Here is an 18,804-nt window from a genome sequence, read left to right as displayed (position 1 = left end):
CTGGCATTTGGGGAAAAATGTTTTGCTGATAAATTGAGAACTGCCAACAGTTTAAGACCACCAACTTAAATAAACAGGAACGTTTTGTTTGGATCGAAAAACACTTTCTTCACATCAGGATTAGAGTTATTTGCATCACGATTTCAGTGAGCATAATATCATGTAACCTATGAGTGCTCAGTTATTCAGGGATGCTGCTCACAGCCCGTGAAGCTGGATTCTCTGAAATATTGTTTCGAAACTATCAACGGCTATAGTGCTTAGGTTGAAAAAGCCCACATTATTTCCTTTAAAAAGAATCGCTTGGTATTATCCATAAAATGACCACCCTCTGTTCTCTCTTGTTCTTGACAGAAGCAGCAAATTCTGCCAAAAAAAGAAAGCTATTCAGTTGACATAGCTTACTCTCAAGACCATTCAAAAAGGGACACACGCTCCCACTTGGTTAGGAATTTCATAACACACTCCGGGGAAGAGAAAAACAGCTTCATTCGTTTATTCTACGATGCTCAGGTCTAAATTTTTGCCTTGCCAAAAGTTTAGTCACACATAAATTATCGTTTGTGTGTGTGTGTGAGAAAGAGAGAAATTAATACCCCTCATTTGTTATATCAAGTCTTCTGAACATTTAAGCTTTTAGAAATAAAATTGTTGAGAGGAACCCCACACTCTGGGATGGCCTGACTCAGCTTGCCCAGCGCTGTGTGACGCCAACCGCTTAATGGGTTTATCACAGACCTTTTCCTAGCTGATAGGTATCAGACACTGTGATGGTGAAGCCGTGACGGGAACAGAAAGGTGAGTGAGGGAGCTTCTAGTGGAAGCTTGGATCTTTCAACTTTATGCCCAGTTCCATCATTGTGCTCTCAAATGTAATTCTAGCTGCCAATTTACACTTTACCAGGGCTAAACCTTATTTTTAGTTTGATTTCCATGGAAAATGTGCACTCTGCTTTTGATTGATAGATATATTTTGACAGTTAATACAGGTTCACGTAGTCAAGGCTTGTTTTAGTTGAAAGTGAAAATGGAAGAGGAAAAATATTACTCTGACAGATCTCGATATTTCTCTTTATTGCATTCGTTGTCTAACAACAATAATACTCATTGGCAAGAAATTTATTTACACTAAGAAATTAAATTTAATCACAGATATTTTTAGATCAGTCATAAAACAAGGACCACTGTGAAAGTTTGCTTTGAATGCCTCTGAAAACCAAAGAGTAAGAGATGTCATTGGAAACGGAACGATCTAGAGAAGTACATACTAACCAAGCACAAGAGAACAATTCAGACGCAGCACTGTTGTCTGTTCCATGCAAATGATCAGACACCAAAATGTACAAATTAAAAATTTCAGATAACATGCTATCCATACTTACTGGACTTAAAATTATTTTTCAAACAACTCTTTTCCTTTACTGATATATAAAGAAAGATTAAAATAAATCAACTTCTTACAACGGAACAGAATTTATTCTTTTTTTCTTTTCTCAGCTGGCCAGTTTTGTTAGTGATATGTAGCAGATATACTAGTAGTTCGATTGCAACATCATTAAAAAATACAAAAGCAGTAGTGATGACCATAAATAATATTAAGGAAAGCATATACATATATATTTAAGGGGTTTCACTAAGCACGAACTAAATCTGATGTTGTTGGGAGGTGTTATCTAGCTGGGGTGCCTCTTAATGCCCACTTTTTAAGGGGCATTTTGGCCCTTAAAAAGGGCCCATTTAATTATTTTGGCCAATTGTTCTTTCATGGATGAAAGATTAAATCCTTAACAGAAAACCTGGGTGTGCGAATAAAAGGGCTGAAAGCAAGAGAAGTGTACACCTTCCAACAACATACTCACGCTCACATCCACTTGCATTATATTTGGCAACGACCTAATCATGCCATCACTCCACATAAGAAGCAAATAATTGGTCATGTGATGGCAACGCTGCCATCAGAGAGCCAGGAGTTAGTGCCTTAAGCATCATAGCTACCAAATATGTCAGTTCAGAGTATGAGCGAATGCACAAGAACACACAGTGCAATTTTTAGCCAAGGAAACTGCAGTCTGCCCAAAGCTCCATAAACTTCTGAGCTTCAACTCAGTAATGTGCAATCTCAACATCAAAGCATTAACCAGACATTTGAGGACATTTTATCTTACTAAAATAACAAGTATCTAATAAATCAATTTTATCAAAATATATAAACATGTAGAAGGATAAGTGCTTTTAGTAGAAATACTTACATTAAAAAAATCTCTTAAAATCTTATGAGCCATTCAATGTATACACAACACAAAAAGTGGCAATAAGGCTATGATTACTGCTCAGGGTGCTGACATTACCAAGTTCCATATATGATATATATTTTTTATGCCATGTGATTGCAGTATCTGTGTGAGTATGTAAGGTAGGAGATATATTCACACATATGTAGTTCTGTACATCTACACAAGTGGCATGCACATTACTGACAAGTTGCCTTTTGTTCTTATTCCTTACCTCTTATTCATTCTTGAATCCCTAGCAGTTTTGGAGTTGGGATTGGGGTAAGGCCAAGGATTGGAAACCATCACCTTTCTTTCCTTCCCCACTCTGTAGATCTGGAAGCAGTTACGTGCTGTGTTTGGTCCACACATTCACATATGTGAGCCTTCAAGTAACAACCATTCCCTCAACACATCCACACAAGCATGTGAGGACCCTCTGTTCACCATAGGGTAGAAGTTGATGCTTTCATTTTCCTGGGGGAAACTGATCCTGCAGGCTTCTTCTTTGCCCTCTGACTTCTTGGTTGAGTCTAGTCAATGCTGCTACTTTCAGTTATTCTAATACTACTAGTGTACTGTCTGGTGTTATTTTTTCCCCAGTGTTTTGGACCAAGATTGAATTTCCTGAGACTTTAAATACCTAAGACAAATATAAACAATACTGCCTGCACACCCAGGCCATTTTTCAGGAGTGAATCACTGAAGCACATTCGTATTTCTCACAACATTGCTTTCTTTTGAGAATTTACACACCACTCCCATCATTATAATGAAACAATTCTAATAGAAAATATGGACATTTTCTTTCTGGACTTCATCCTTAAAGGCTTAGCTTCAGAATAGTGTACAGGTAGATCCTTGATTAAAGGTAAATTTGAAAAGATATTTAAAAACCTGGGCTTTCCTTTTCCATTTTATCTTTTCATTCAGAAAGCACTAAGGACTTAGCATTAAGTAGGTGACAAGAACCCTAGGGACCGCTGTCCACCAAAGCGAAATGCCCCTCACCTGCACCTCCACTGGGAAAGAGAGTAAATTTAGTTACTCAAATGGAATTTGGTAATTCTTAAATATCTCAATGTAATGATGGGGCTACAACACATTCAAAGTATAGACATTTCTTTTAGAATTGCTGGGACACCTCCCTTTAGAATCTTTTTGAACACTATTGTTTAAACACTGGATTTCCTTTCTTGAAGCTTGGTCTATGTAACTTTTAACACTTAAAAACGAGTTAGAATATCCATATAAATGCAAATTTTTATTTACCTTTTAAATATAATTTTAAAGCACATGTTAATCCTATTATACAAAGAACCTAGAGGAGAATTCTTTGTTTTCAGCAAAAACCATAAAGGCTAATTAAGGTGCTAGATCAAACAACCTGTGACTATTTTTGTACCTTGGGCCAGGGACATCTTAAGAGTTCAGGCCAGAGATGACTATAGGATAAAAGGCAGCGGCAAGGGTTAACTTGGTTCCTCACCTGTCCTCTTGCCACTTTGTTTCCAACAACAACAAAGGAACACAGGTAGGTGTTCCCATTTCATGCCCCTTAAAAGCTGAGTTTGGCATTAGCATCTATCATCCTGCAATCATGAACTGCTGTGGGTTAAAATGCTTATGTGATGTCGAGGGTGGGAAATCCATGTCAACCCCAGCTAAAGGAGGGGAGCACAGAAGAGCTTTATTGTCATGCAACTAAAGGTGGACTTCATCAGTGTGTTAGAGTGGGCAAAATTAGGTTTCTGCCCTAACATCACTCTGAGTCAACTTCTGATTTAGGCAAAAAAAGAATGAGAAAACTATTACATAACTGTGAGATACTTTAAGGGAGATGGTCTTAAATAAAGTAATTCTGTTATAAAACTAAAGTCCTATAATGAAAACCCTGACCCAGACACTCAGCTCACACAATGCTCTCTGTCCATGACTTGGCCTTGCCACACACCCCCTGTCCCCCAAAGCATTACCTGTACCCTAAACACTTGTAGCTGTTGTTAGAGTCACACTGAGCTGTCCTTTAGGGACTATAGTTCATAGTAACCAGATATTCCCTTTTTGTTCATTTTCTGATAAATAAAAAACTGCAGAGTCTTTAAGGTTCATGAAGCAACAATTCTCTGTTAAATTGTACTGACACTGAAAACCACTAGCGTTAAGGGAGGAATTGTGTAAGACACTGGAACCTCGATTAGGCATCATGCACTAGAGTCAATAAAAAAATAATGGGGAAACAAAATGTTCACAAGATCTGAGGTCCTTCACTTTGTTTTCATACCCTTTTACCAATCAGTTTACATTTTATTCTTTGTTGGACAATGAAATCAAGTGCCTCTTACAATTTCAGCAGTTTTAAGTAGTAATCTTAAAAATAACTCATTAAGACCTAAAATTACGATAACTTAACTTAAAAAATCAAAATAATTATAATATAAATGATTTGAGGAATAAGAATTTGATTTACAATATTGTCAGCTGGTCATTGATCTAAACATTGGAAGTGTACAAATAAAGTTAAAGAACAATACTTCTAAGACATTTAAGAAAATGCAATATAATAGATCATAAATTATGTGCAGAGTCTGAGACTTACAGACATTTCCAGTATATACATCCATTTTCAAATATTACCAAAGTGTAAACATCACTTAAGATAATCATCCTTCTATTTCCATTCTTAAAATGAATACAGTGAAACTTCCAGTGTGATCCAGATCACTTCTTTTCCAAAGATAAGCAAAAATGGCAAAAATGTACAATGGCAAGCACTAGTATTACCAGATTTTGACTAATTTAGTCTTTTAGTATTAGAAAAGATTTGCTGAATTTTGTAGTTCATTAATAGTGGTTCCTTGTCTCTCATGACATTAACAAAGAGCAGAGCACCACACATCTCAAATACTAACAGAGTGTCCAATAGGGCAGTTTCATTATAATACCGCCAAGGAAGATAGACAGAAAAACACACATAGTGCCTTTGATAATTGTAAAACACAACATCACTTTACAACAGTGTTTCTGCGGACTGGATAAACAACGTGTACCTGGTGACAAAAGGATTGGAGCTTAACAGACAACACTCTGTCACCGAAAAGGAAACAGGCCTTAGGGAAAGAACAGGATTAAAAATTTCTGGTGTAGATAATTCCAGATTTCAGATATTCAGACAAGCAAGAAAAAAAAATCACAATGTTTTAAATACAAGATGGAGCTACACGGGCAGGAGCCCCTTTACATTATCCGTTATCTGTAACCTTCAAAAGCCTTCCCCCAGGCTCTGCATATATAATGTTTCCAGTGGAAGATACGGACAGAGACCCCCCACGTAGTAAAGGAAGTAAAACACTTGTCCAAGAATTCATTTGGCCTCAACTCTTATCTTAAAACTCATCCCTTGGAAAGTGAATGACCTCATTTCTAGAGCCAATGAAGTAAAGAGAACCAGATACATGAGCATAAAGAGCAGAACAACAATAATAAAAAACAACCCATCATTTGAAATTTCTCAAGATGAATTTATTTCCTCCTCCTGCCCTACTCTCCTGCACTTGAATTAGTTTGATACAATACTGAAATCCTTAATACTGGCTTTAAAATAAGTATAACTGCCTCCACTGCTAGGTTGTATCTTGTGTACTATCCTACATAAACTTGAACTGTAAAGTGGAAATCTTTAAAGAGTAGAAGAGAATGGCTCAGAAAAACCATTCAAAACATCTCTAAAATGTAACTGACAGCTCTCCTTTATGGGAACATTCTGTGTGCTCAATAAAATTGCTTCTCTGGTTGAATGTTACTCAAATCTAAATTTTCTCTAACTGGTATTTCTATTTTTCTTAAAAGTACATTTGTTAAAACACTAACTGGGCCCACTTGGGAACTCTTGAGTAGAAAATATGTGACGAGTTCCTGACTGTGTCATAGGCAGACTGAAGACCAGGCAGAATGTTCCCCAGGAGAGGAAACCTGAAAATGCTGGTTTCCTTAAAAATCAATTTCCTGCTCAATTTGTTCAGGAAAAAAGGAATGATGTTGTGTGTGTCAGTATTGCTGAAATACTGAACATGCAGTAGTAGCAAAGTAAACACCAGATCCCAATCTCCCACGGCTGCATTAACGTCTGATCTTTTCTTTGTTTGGCTAAATCTGGAGGATAAATGTTACCCTTAGAACCCCAAGGTAATACCCACATCCACATTCTTAAGACTTTTGCTTCCTTCTGGTGCTAACAAATAACTATAATTCTTTTCTCTTTTTCTGACACCCAGCAAACAGAACAGTTTGCTTGCCTTTTGCCATAGTAGGTCATTATATGGCAGAGCTCCCACATTCCCCCAGTGCAGCCGTCTCACTGTCCAGACACAGAAATGAGAAGGAAACTTTCCCACACATTGGAGTAGATTCTGCAGCCCAGATCTCATGGCAGAGTGGTGCTCTCGGCCATGCAGATACGTGCAATTGCCCAGGTTTAGGATCCCGTAAGGAAAATTCATGGCGCTCCATTAACAACACCGGGGTGTGTCATGTTGGGCAGGGTCACACTGGTTCTTCAACTGACACAACCCATCCAACACAACACAGGATGTTGGTAAGTAAGAGAAGAGAGAAACACAGCTACTGTGCCTCTCTCAAAAATGAGATCCTGGGTTTGTTAATAAACCAAAGGTGGCTGGGGATTATTTCAGTGGGTTAAAATTAAGAGTGTGTTCTATTGCAGAAAATGCAGTTATTCAACACATGGTTCCCCAATCTGCCTATAGCACATTACCCCTGTCATCGGTTTTCTTTTTCATCCTCCAGAGGAAAGCAGGGCAGGAAGGGTGAAGACTTCTCTTCTCTGTGAGAGGGTGTGTGTTACTGCTCACCAGCACCCTCTGTGGCAGCTGTCATCTTTTCTGTCTTTTTAGATTTCCTCTGCATTTGCTCTTGTTCCTTCCTCCTCAGCTTTTCTCTTTGTTTTTCCATTTTCTCTTGAGCCTTCCGAGCCTTCTCTAGAGACACCTTCATTTCCTTGAGTTTTTTTTTGACCACTGCTCGATCCTGGGATGATGTCATTCCAAGAGCCTGAGAAGGAAACACACAAGCAGACTGAATTTGAAAACCAATGACCTTTCTGCTTATGATGAGGTTGATATCACAATATGTTCAAACTCAAAAGCTAATTTAAACATAATCGAAGAGATAAAAACTGAGGAAGAGCTGATTACATTGGCCAAAAATCCACACACTGACGTGCTGAGCTTTATTTGTTCTTTTGTTCTTTGAAGTCCCTAGCACAGTACGCCCTAAATCTCACTAAGCAAATGCTTTCCAAATTAGTAATTAATGGGTGAACGAATGAAAAAAGGGCACAATTCTGCTTCTCCAACCTTTGGGCTGTAGATATTTACAAGGAAAAGTATTGCTAAACTCGTCAATATTTTCAAAAGATAGGAGTGGGTACCTGCTGCCATAGAGGGCTCCAAAAAGGGCAGGAAGAATTGAAATGGCTTCCTTTCTGCAATGTATTCATTTACAATGAGGACCAAAAATGTGTTTGGGACCAGAATGCTCATGTCAGCATGACTAGCCATTCTCTCTCTGTAGGCAGACCTATAAAGGAAGCCTTATTATAATGAGAAAGTTGCTCGATAGCTTGGAATTCAGAATAAGGGGAGTTGGTTACGTACTTTAAATGTTTCATGACCTTCAGAATCAACAGCAGGATGCATCCATCTCCCCAACAGGGACAGCCTTGTCAATGAGGCCTTCATATTCACAGGCTATTGACTGATCGCTAACCTTTTCAAGACTGTCAAGAGAGACTCATCTGCCCATCAGCCCAGCAGGGGGCTGAGGCTGGGGGTGGGGATCTGGCTGTTAAGTTCCTTTTGCCCTTTTTCCACAGGGGTGGGTGCCACCTCAGTCGCTACAAAAGATGGACTAGACAGGTGAAAATGAGAGTGCGATGGAGAGGGAGGGAAGACACAGTCTGCACACATTTGGGGAAGAAAGTTCTGGGTAGAACATCATCCCAGTTTTGGAGTGGTGTGCAGGGAAGAGTGGGGTGGAGGAGAAATGAATAAAGAAGGAAGACTCATGGATCTGGGTTTTTAACTCTAATGTGATGAAAGAGTCCACATCGGCCATTATTAAAACTCATAGTACATAGGAAGTAAGTAGAGTTAATACATGGACCATGTGTTGTTAGGTGGAAGCAATGGAGCGAGCGAGTCCCTAGCTCTTCTACTCAGCAGCCTCCTATTTGGTTTAGAACCCCTGATGACTCTCCAAAACTTCATTTACTACTCAGAAACAATTCAACATCCTTTCTGCTAACCATTGATGAGAATTACCTCTCAGATATGCAGAATGCTCTTATCTAATGACAACATTTTAGGTGCTATGAGTAATACAAATTATACCTGATAAGCTACACAGACATACAATTCTTTACCTTAAGTTTATTTCCATCCAACTGCAGAAGTTGCTCTCCAGTGATGTTTTGGGCACTGAATTCAGATACATACTGCTCCAGATTTAGGCTCATTAACCAGTGAGAAACCTGCTGCACACTCCATTCATGAACGGCCCGATTCTGACACTGACTGTGTTTGGGAGACTGTCCATCATCAAGGATCTGAGGTAGGAATGTTATGCAGTGTTGTTAAAGGACCAAATGTTATGGCTCAGTGCAGCATAATATGCTATCAGAAGGAATTTCTTGCCTACTAGAGCCACATTTATTTTAAACCATAAAATGATAAGCTAATGGTTCTAGCTGTGTATGTAACACACACACGTAGTTACTACCTACATTGTTTTTAGGTATTTGGAAATTTAAAAATTCCCCCAAATAAAGTAGCATTATTAATGTAGGAAGTTTAATATTGAAAGGTACACTCTAATGTTGCAAGCTTTGACATTAAACACTTTGGAAAGATTATCAGATGCATAAAACAAATATTTCATTAATCTCTATATGCAATGTATCACTCTGCATTTATCCTCTGATAAGACATTAGAGATATGTAAAAATACATTTAAAAATATTGAGGTATATTTCACTTGGCAGAGGAGAGCATTAAGTCCTCAAGCATTCTTAGGGGAAATTTCACAGCCATGATTTCATTTGAGCAGCAAGCAAACCTGTGAGGAAGGTAGGCCAGGTAATTTCCATAACTATTTTTAATAAATGAGGCAACTGAGGCTCAGAAAGTCTACAGATCTGTCCAAGATCATGCAGCTTGTAAGTGGTAGAGCTCAACAGTTAGTGGTTTATTTGAAATCTCAGGCTCTGTACAATGCAGAACACTACTTTTAATAGTGCAAAGGGCAGCTTGGTTCCTAGAACCACTAAGCTGAAAGGAGATGAAGGCAATGATACGCCTGGGAGGAGAGACAGGAGTCACCTCAGTGACTCACGTAGGGAACACAGAAGAGGCGATGGGGTAAGCCGAGATGAAGGCAAAGAAGGTGAAACAGAATGGACTGTGTCAAGGTAATGGTGATGGGAGATAAACCGAGGGACTCTGGAGGTGGAATGTGGAAACCCTCTTGAGTCAGGAATCACTTTTAAACTAAGATACAGACACGGTACAGAGTGAAACTATTTAATACAAGGAAATCCTCCACCACAGAGGAAAGTGTTCTTGTATTGTTTGACTTTTAAATCATTTGCAAAGAGAGAAAAGAAGGTTCAAACAATACCACATAAGCCACCACACACAGCCCACTGATGGCTCACCTCGTCATCTATCATATCCAGGCTCTGAGTGAGGGAGCAACAAAGGAATCAAAAAGAAAAGTGTTATAGAAACAGGAGACACAACATATACAGTACAAAGTTTTGATAAAATTAAAATCTTGCCAAGCCTGAAGAATATGGGCAGAAAAGTTTAAGAGAAAAAAAAGTTTTACAAAACAAAAATCATGTTAGAAATAACTAAGAACAAATATTTAGAGCTAAAATATCTTTACTTACAGTGACCCCCCGACCCCCCCACCAAATACTGGTATTTCTTTCCTCTGCTCATCTATTGGGGCACTAAGTTAATCACTAATGTAATTTCCTGCCTCTCTTGTACACATTTATCTCCTGAGAATTCTTTACAATACTAATTTGACCCTGGCTTCTAAATCAGTGGTTCTCATCCAGTTTTCCTTCCATATGGGAACCATACCTCCCCCCTCTCCACTGCAGTGATTCTCAATTGGAGGCCACACCCTACTAAGAGGGGATATCAGAGTCTTGGGGTAGGGGTGATGGTGGGGGAGGTGTGGGAGAAAGGGAATAAATTATCTGTAAACTCCTGTGTGATTTCTGAGCTGTCTCCTATTTTTGCTTTCAACTGCACAGCCTCCCATCCCCAGTCCCCTGTCTAGAGCCATCCCATTTAAATCAGAGAAAGGTTGAGGAGGTCCCTGGACAGCTTAAAGGGGCTCAGAAACAATACTTTGCTCTCATGTTGAAACACAGAGGGAGAGAAATCATGAAGATGTCATATCAAATATGAAAACATGGTCTCAATGATTTATATGCAAAATCTACCTACAAACATTTTCCCGGTGAGAGTTCACGGGTAAAATGTATGATCTGAGAAAGCAGTTCTGCTGTTTAAGCACCACAAGCGTACCTCATCTGATGACAGTGCTAAGGACTGTGAGAGCCCTGGTGTTTTGGGTTCTGCTCCTAGGCCGCTCAGGTCTGCCGAACTGGTACTGCTGGGACTGAAGTCGTCATTGAAGGCAAAATTCTGTAAAAACAAATGAAGCTCAGAGTTAAATGAGCTTTAACTCAGTGAGGGAACCATAGGTAGGTGTGTTAGCAAGTTCCAAAAAAAGTTATTTTTAAATAATCTTAGAAGAAATTCATGTTTGGTTTGGTGATGACCTTCAACCACTGTCTGTTGCACTTGATAGGGAATTCTGGGTGCTTTCTCCATTGGATGAAAGGATGGGTGCTTTGGAGAAATGATTCGTCAACCTCTCTTCAAGGGTACAGCATTCATTATCCTCTCCAAGTGCTCAGAGGAGTAATAGTAATAAGCCTATCTTCTTTGACCCCAATTGTGATGAGTAACAGTGTAAGTAAAAATACAGGATGGTGTGGAGAGGCTGAGCTATTAGGAACAGATGGCATCCATATTAGAAAGGTAGCTTGAGCACCCCCTGGGAAGGATCGCTTGCTGTTGGCCGTGATAAATACCGTGAGAAATGGCAGATCGTCTCCTGGATGTAACCTTCAAGATGATGAGTTCTGGGGGAGGGCACAGCCTGACACTACACTCGTAGTTACACGCTAAAATACAATTCTCACGTAGCACCAGCAGAGTACCACAGAGGCTGCAGCACAAACAGATAACGTGTTTCCAAATGACCACCTGGGGATGCCAGAGGTGGAGGTGTGTAAATAAAACTTCACCAGAACTTCATTAAAATGTTCAGTGGATATTCAAGTCAAGTAAATTCACAATGACTACATAGCTGCATTTATGAAAACATTTTAAACCAAATCTGGAGTCTCTTCAGTGTAAGATAATGGTAGAATCAGTCAAATAATATTTAGATATATCAGATCCAATTACTGAAAATGTTTCAAGGCCAAAGTAGTCTATTGCTATCAAAAGTTCTTTTCTAATAATTCTAGAATGACTGGCTTCCTAGAAACTGTAAGCACTTGGCCAACACCATCTTGTTTCATATTCCACTTTTTTAGGAATTGGACTGTTAGTTTTCCATTAGGTTCCTTTGCATTGGGTTTAGTTGGTTGCTGATTCCTTTAGTAGAGAAGACTAAATCAGAGCACACAGAGCTAGGCTAGGGGACCATTTAAGCAGCAGGGCACTTAACAGAGCACATTACCATTTGATATTGTCAGTGGAGACACAACCCCAAACCCCGTGAAAACCCTGTGAGCCGCTGACCTCAAGAAAAGAAGTAAATTCAAGTAACATTAATCACATATTTCTGTTTGAGAAAGAAAAGTGAACACAGATAAAAGAAGACCAAACACATGAAAGTTAGCCACCATATGTGTTTCAATAAAATGTTAGATAAGGTTTGCAGCGTCATGCTGGAAATAACCATCATGCATTTAAGAACAAATAACATCCATGCATATAATTCCTAATTCTGCTAAGTTAAAGAATTTGGTGACAGAATTACAACAGTTGTTCAACATGGAAGTTTGATTTAAAACAAGAAATAAATAAGAGTGCTATGTAGCATTGGTTTGTTTTAAAGAGTTTCATTTAGATGTATTGAACACACATTCAGTCTCAAATTTATTTGTTTTCCAGTAAATCTTGAAGAGCACAGCAAAAATAGTTTTGTAATGTAATTTAAAGTGGAATACTTGGTAAAAAGATCTATCATACTGTTCCATGATTCAAATGCATCTTTCCCAGCATGGCTTAACTGTCAAACTGAGATTAAATAGCAATATGTGAAAAGACAGGCAAATCAAAGATTAACGCACACTCTAGAATGGAACAGTATTAAAGAAGGTGATGGTTAAATGAGGCTGTCTTTTTCCCCACACAAGAAATACCATGCATTGTTTATTGCAGTGTTATCACACTGGTTTCTCGGATCCAGAGTATACACACAAGTTGAGAATGCTTTCCAAAGATTGAAGAGGAAGGATTTGGGGTTTTCTTGTTTGCTTTTTTAATCCATGTGTTTTCTACCTTGGACCCCTTTTTATCTGAAATTAGAGTCTCAGGAGAAGGCTGAAGGGGACTTGTAGATGAAGGCAGGTTCCTGAAGGAATAGGATCCTTTCCGGCTTTCATTAAACCACAGGAAAGGCATGCAAGGTGAGCGAGTGGAGGCCTGAGCTGCAGAGGACGGCTTTGTTTTCCAGTGTTCCAGCCTGCTTCTGAAGATCCTGTTTTATGAAGAGATTGGGTGTGTTAGAAAGAAAGGACCGATGTAAAACTTACTGAACTGAATTCTGAAGGGACTTGGAATACAGTTCCGAGTCACAGTTTGAGAAATTATTCTAGACAACAGAGTAAAAATTTTGCACTTTTGACTGGAACATTAATCTTAATAGTTACCTTCTTTCCATCTAAATGGATGCTATAACAATGATCAACTTTTTCGTCTTGCTTTCGCCATGGTGTATTTTTATGAAATGTGCCTATAATAAATGTATGTGGATGAATTAAAATCAGGGAGGCGCATGGTCTTTCAGGATTAACCTGCTATTAGGTTAATCATCACAGCGTTTCCCTTATTTGGGTCACATATCAGTGCCTCACTGCTGGTGACATTAGCTCATAACCAGCATTCTTTCCTGGCCTCCTCTGAACTCATGTTTCCAGGAGTCTGAGACTTTAGAAAATGATACATTTAAATAATTTGGAAATTTCAGGGCTTATGATACTTCAAGCAGAACACACATCCTACTGGTTTTTCATCATAATCTTAGTGCCTTTTCATAAGGGGAGCACTAGACCTGAAGTCCTAATACTCTACTTGGTGGTCCAGGGTCTATCACCTCCCGAGTACATGGCCTTGGGCCTTCTCTCATTCGTTATTTCCTCATCTGTAAAGAGTGGATATTTTACGTATCTCATATGTGGTTAAGAATTAAATGAGACAGTATGTGTGAAAGTGCTCTGAAAACTGTAGAAGTATAAAGATCTATGCTTATTCTTTAACATTTAAAAGATTCAAAGGCATCTGAGCAATATAGTTTGAAAACAGATATTTTTCTTAATGCAAGTACTTGCATATTTATATTTATCTTTTGGTTAAAGAAAAATAATTATCAGGAGCTGAGGCAACAGTTTCTGTGCATCTTGGAAATCAATATGCCCAAAGGATAGTTGATGCAATACCTATTATTTGTTAGCTGTTGATGTCATGACAACAAAGAGATTCCCTTTCAATTACAAGAGCCTCAACATGTTAGCTAGACAACTGATGTCCCACATGTATACTGAATTTCAATCTTCTCACATCTCATTTCAAATATTTTGAAGTATTATATATTTCAAATTTACATAAATGGTTTAACTCCTAACAATTCCTCTTCATTTCCAAAGATTATTCTGAGAATCAAATGGGACAATCAATGTAAAAGCATCTTGCAATGTAAAGCACTATACAAATGTAAAGGGATTATAAGAACGATAACTAAAGAGAATGGAGAAGTTAATGAAGTTTTGGTAGAATATTGGGATTGTAGGTTGGGTAAATAAAATTGTTGGTCACACTAAAGATTCCAGAAGATCGATGATTTTAATGATGTAATCATTTTTTAAAAAAACAAAGGAGTGTGCAAGGAAAATAGAGAAAGACCAACCAGAGATGTGTCAGCCTTCAATTTTCATCCTAAAGTTTAAACTAAAAAAAAATTTTATATCCTTAAATTCACCTACTTAATATCAAAAGATGGAGGTGAGTACAATAACCGAACTTAACAAAGCATGCCAGCAGAGGCAGACTGGTCTCCTGTAAGAAGTACTTTTTATTCCTGGGTCATGGACCAGTGCAGTGTTCCCTAAACAAGTCTGAGAAGAATCATCTGGGGCAGCTGTTGAAATACAGATTCTTGAGCACCCAGACTCACTGAAACAGAATTTGGGGGAGAGGATTGCATGTCTGAGCTGACTCTTAAAGTTTTTAATATCCATATTTATTAATATTATCCTGAATGCAAATCGGAGGTCTCTGGAGCAGAATAGGTTCTTATTTACTCACAGAAAATGATTGCACTGGTTTCCCAGGCCCTAATTTCCTCTTTCCAGGGTGACACAATGAGAACCAGTTGTTATCCTATAATTGGTCTACACTGTAGGTGAGGAATCTAAAAAATGTGCATCTGGATGGCTGTAGAGGAGAAGGACAGCTGTCCCCCCCACTCCCCTCCACTGTCTCCTCTGAGAGAGGGAGAGAAATCTTATCTCCTTAATGTAAATAAATTCAACTTGGGAAGGATCTTGGGTTCTTATCCTTTGGAAAGTAATATATGTAGCTAGGGGGAGATAAGACTAGTGTCTCCTGCTTTACAACCCTGGGAATGTCTCCATGCAGCTGGGTCTCATCCCCCTCTCCCTATCCCCACTCCTTGGTAATGTAAGCACACAACCTCTGGAGAGGCAAATCTCTCTGCAGTGCTCACTATGTATCCAGTCATAATTTAACTTCTAAGGCTCATCTTTTAGCTCAGGTCCCACGTTCCAGGAAAAACGCTCAGAAAGCTCTAACGGTGCAGAAACATAAAAATATTTTCTCTGTAGTCTCACACTCTTATAATTGGGCACATTTGAGATAAACTGGACCCCATGATTATCTTCCCCTTTGGTTATGTATTTCTGAATCAATTAATCAAAGTAACATGGGAAATTTTTTAAGAGTTTCATCCATAATTCAAATTAGGTATGGTAGTGCTTAAACACATGGATACAGTTTTAAAGTTTATAAACAGGCCATAATTAACGACAGCATGACTATCTTGTCCTACTCCCAAGTGAATGCCTTAGTAACAATGCTCTTAGAACCACCACCACCACCTTTTTTTTTAAATAGGCAGGAAATAAGAATATTGTTGCCTAATTCTAATGCTTTATTTGAAAAGGACTTTAGGTAGTTCAAATCCTAGCCAGGCAATATTTCAAACACAACCTGAAGACCACATCTAATTAAACTTGTTCATAAAATTCTCACTGCCAGGAAAATATTCAAGATTAATAATTCCACGTGGACTTGTACATCTACCATTGAAGACAAGTCCAGAGGCCACAGTGTGAGTGTGATGAATGAGATCAGGGAAGCTCAGCCTCAGGTGATATCCAGAGGCTTTCTTCTCCAGGTTTACACACCAAGCTAATGGAAGGAATGGAGGAACAGTCATGTAGAAAGCAATGAAAACCCACTTCTAAGGAGACAACCACTGTCCTCACAGCTGCAAACCACCAGGTCTTAGGGGATTTTGAAGAGTACTTTCCAGTTCTCCAGGTCTGGCTGTGCCCCTGCTGAGGCTTTATCGTGTCCCCCTCATTTCTTTGTACATCCTTCACTCTAAAACTCCACGAACTGGCATAACTTCTGTGTGTTTCCTAGCATCCTTAAAGAACTGAACAGTGGTATGCTTCCATTTGCTTGGACCTAGAGTATACAAAATCCATCTAAAAAAACAAACTCTCCATTACTTTAAAATTATAGACCCATCAGCTTACCTGACATGCTTTCTAAAATAAATGCCAATTTCCTTCTGGATAAACTGAACTCTTGGGATACAAAAGGAGCAGAGAGAGTTTGGTACCAGTTTTTCTATTATTGACCACTCTTATAGTCTGTTTCACTTTGTGGAGAAATTTGTTAAGAATAACATAAAATCCTTCCTTCCCTCCTTCCTCCCCTCTCCCCTTTCTTCCCTTTCTTCCCTTCCTTCCTCCCTTAACTTTCTGACTGTGAGGGGAGGTTATGGGTTAAGGTGCATAAGCTCCGTATAGATCTTAATAATCCCCTTGAAAAATCAAGATTGGTAGAAATGAATACTTAATGGATCTAAAAATAATTTCTAGAGGATCAAAATAGGTATGTATTCTGTACTTCCTTCACCTTCTTTTTTTTGGCTTGTACACTAATGGCTCACTATCATTTTTGGAAAAAAATAGAATCACAAATCACTTGCTATATCCCTGATTCTTTTATCTTTAGGAACTGGGAGAAAGAATGGCTTCAAATTAAGTCTCTGATCTCCTAAAATGTCATTTGGGTGAGGGGGGTGATGAGGGGGGAGAAACTGTTTCCTAGCATTTAAATGGTTTATAGTTAATAACTTTATAGAGCATTAACTCATTTACATACATCTTGAAATCAGTTTACCAGAGGCTAGCACCCCAAAGTTAAATTGCTCGGGTAAACATTCCATGGTGATTTTTTTGGGTTTGTTTTAACTTTGAATGCAAGGTGTGTGAGGTATTCAGAATCTAATTAGATGTCATCAAATATAATTAGGATTTCAGAAACTGCCAGAACAGAGAAAGTATAAACAGAATATAGAATTCAAGTAAAGAAGGTTAATTGAAGGAAGTCAGGTGCAACCAGAGGAAGGGTTGCAGACTTCCATTTACTCAAATCAGATGCAGTAATTCTGTAAGGTTCTAACATCCACCAAGGAGACTGAGGTTGTAACGCTGGCCCCTTCTGATGGGGACTTGGAGACCCTAAACAAATAACACCTATGACAAGCAGGTGTCCACCTATGGCTCAGGCCAACCACCCTGGACATATCCTGCTTCCAGATCCTGAGTTATGGTCTAAATCTCTAATCAATAACCAATAGCCCATTTATCAGAGATGGTCACTGTAGAGTGTCCATCCTTAACTTATGACAGGGTTCAGCATGTTACCCCAAAATATGGCAACTTGGCCGTAGGAATGTGACAAATAGCAGATGCAGGAAGGGCTCTCTGACCTCCCCCATCTCCCTTGAAGTAGGTCCTTAGACCCTCATGTGAGAGGTGCCCTCTCTATACCTGGAGGAAAGGAGCATCCTTATCTCTGTGGATGGAGGGATGCCATGAGGAATCTGAACAAAGGAACAGGTCTTGCTAAGTTTCCCCCAGTTTACTACCCTTAGCTCATACCCTTTTGGCCTATCACATTTTTTCACCACTTTCCACTCTTAATCAAACCTAGTATAAAAATGCTCAGGCTTAACCCCTTCTTTGGAGCTTCATTTCCTTATGAATGCTTCTGTATCACATAAAACTTATATTAAATACATTTGTATGTATTTCCCTTGTTAATCTGTCTTTTATCAGTCTAATTTACAGGGCTCCAGCCAGAGACCCTAGGAGGGTAGAGGGAAAAAGATATCTTCTTCCTCCCCTACACTCATTTGAAATGGAGAAACTGTTCCCTTAATGAGTCTTCCCCATAATGGGAAGGTTTAAAATGAAATAGCAAGATGATCATGTAAATAAAATCCATATTATCAAAACAAAAATGTTAAGTTTAGAAATAATAAATATATTGCTTAGGATTTAAGAAAATATATATTATTAGAAATCTGAGCGAGAAATTTGTCTATTGATTCTATCTTAATATATTTAACTGATTAAGATATAAAATAACCAATAAGACTACTGGGATGCTCAGAGTCACTACAGTTATCATTTTAACTTATTATATTTTTGAGAGTTTTTTAAGTATAGAAAAGTGTTGACTGTTAGGAATGTAAGTTTATCAGGTTTTAGGCATTGGGAAGTATTTACAAAGAAAACAGAATAGATTAAATTTATAAATGTAGCTAAGAACAGGACAGACAGGTACAGCGGAATAAGTCTGCTCCACTGAGGCTAAGCTAACATTATTCAAAGGTCTCCATGAAAGTGACTGCTTTTATGTCATGTAAAATTTTATTAGATGTTTAAACAAAATGACAAGATTCGTAAGTTGAACTGAAACTCAAAAATAGCTAGGTTTTAAAATTGGAGACTTTAATAAATTACTCAATTTAAAACCCAAATAATCCTCTTTTTAAGAACAAAGCTACCCTTGGACATTAAAAATATTGAGTGTAGGGG

The 18,804-nt window shown here is 38.4% G+C and overlaps 1 protein-coding gene across 12 annotated transcripts in view; it reads right to left on the bottom strand.

Moving 5' to 3' along the window:
* Positions 1-1,057: 1,057 nt before the first annotated feature.
* The window catches only part of PPP1R9A (protein phosphatase 1 regulatory subunit 9A), a 321,025-nt gene continuing 303,278 nt past the window's right edge, over positions 1,058-18,804 (bottom strand). For 6 of the 12 annotated variants that reach the window (XM_058525783.1, XM_058525771.1, XM_058525797.1 and 3 more), the window contains 5 exons: positions 12,947-13,145; positions 10,892-11,011; positions 10,003-10,026; positions 8,713-8,895; positions 1,058-7,340 (listed from right to left, as the gene is read on the bottom strand). In XM_058525783.1, the coding sequence (XP_058381766.1) occupies positions 7,131-7,340; positions 8,713-8,895; positions 10,003-10,026; positions 10,892-11,011; positions 12,947-13,145 (736 nt within the window). In that variant the 3' untranslated portion in view covers positions 1,058-7,130. Of the gene's footprint in view, positions 7,341-8,712; positions 8,896-10,002; positions 10,027-10,891; positions 11,012-12,946; positions 13,146-18,804 lie in introns of those variants that run through there. The other 6 variants (XM_058525807.1, XM_058525793.1, XM_058525822.1 and 3 more) reach the window with 5 other exon arrangements.

The sequence above is a fragment of the Diceros bicornis genome, chromosome 3 (assembly GCF_020826845.1).
Source record: "Diceros bicornis minor isolate mBicDic1 chromosome 3, mDicBic1.mat.cur, whole genome shotgun sequence".
NCBI lineage: Eukaryota > Metazoa > Chordata > Mammalia > Perissodactyla > Rhinocerotidae > Diceros > Diceros bicornis.
The sequence above is the reverse complement of the archived record's forward strand: the minus strand, read 5'-3'. Positions and strand labels throughout refer to the sequence as shown.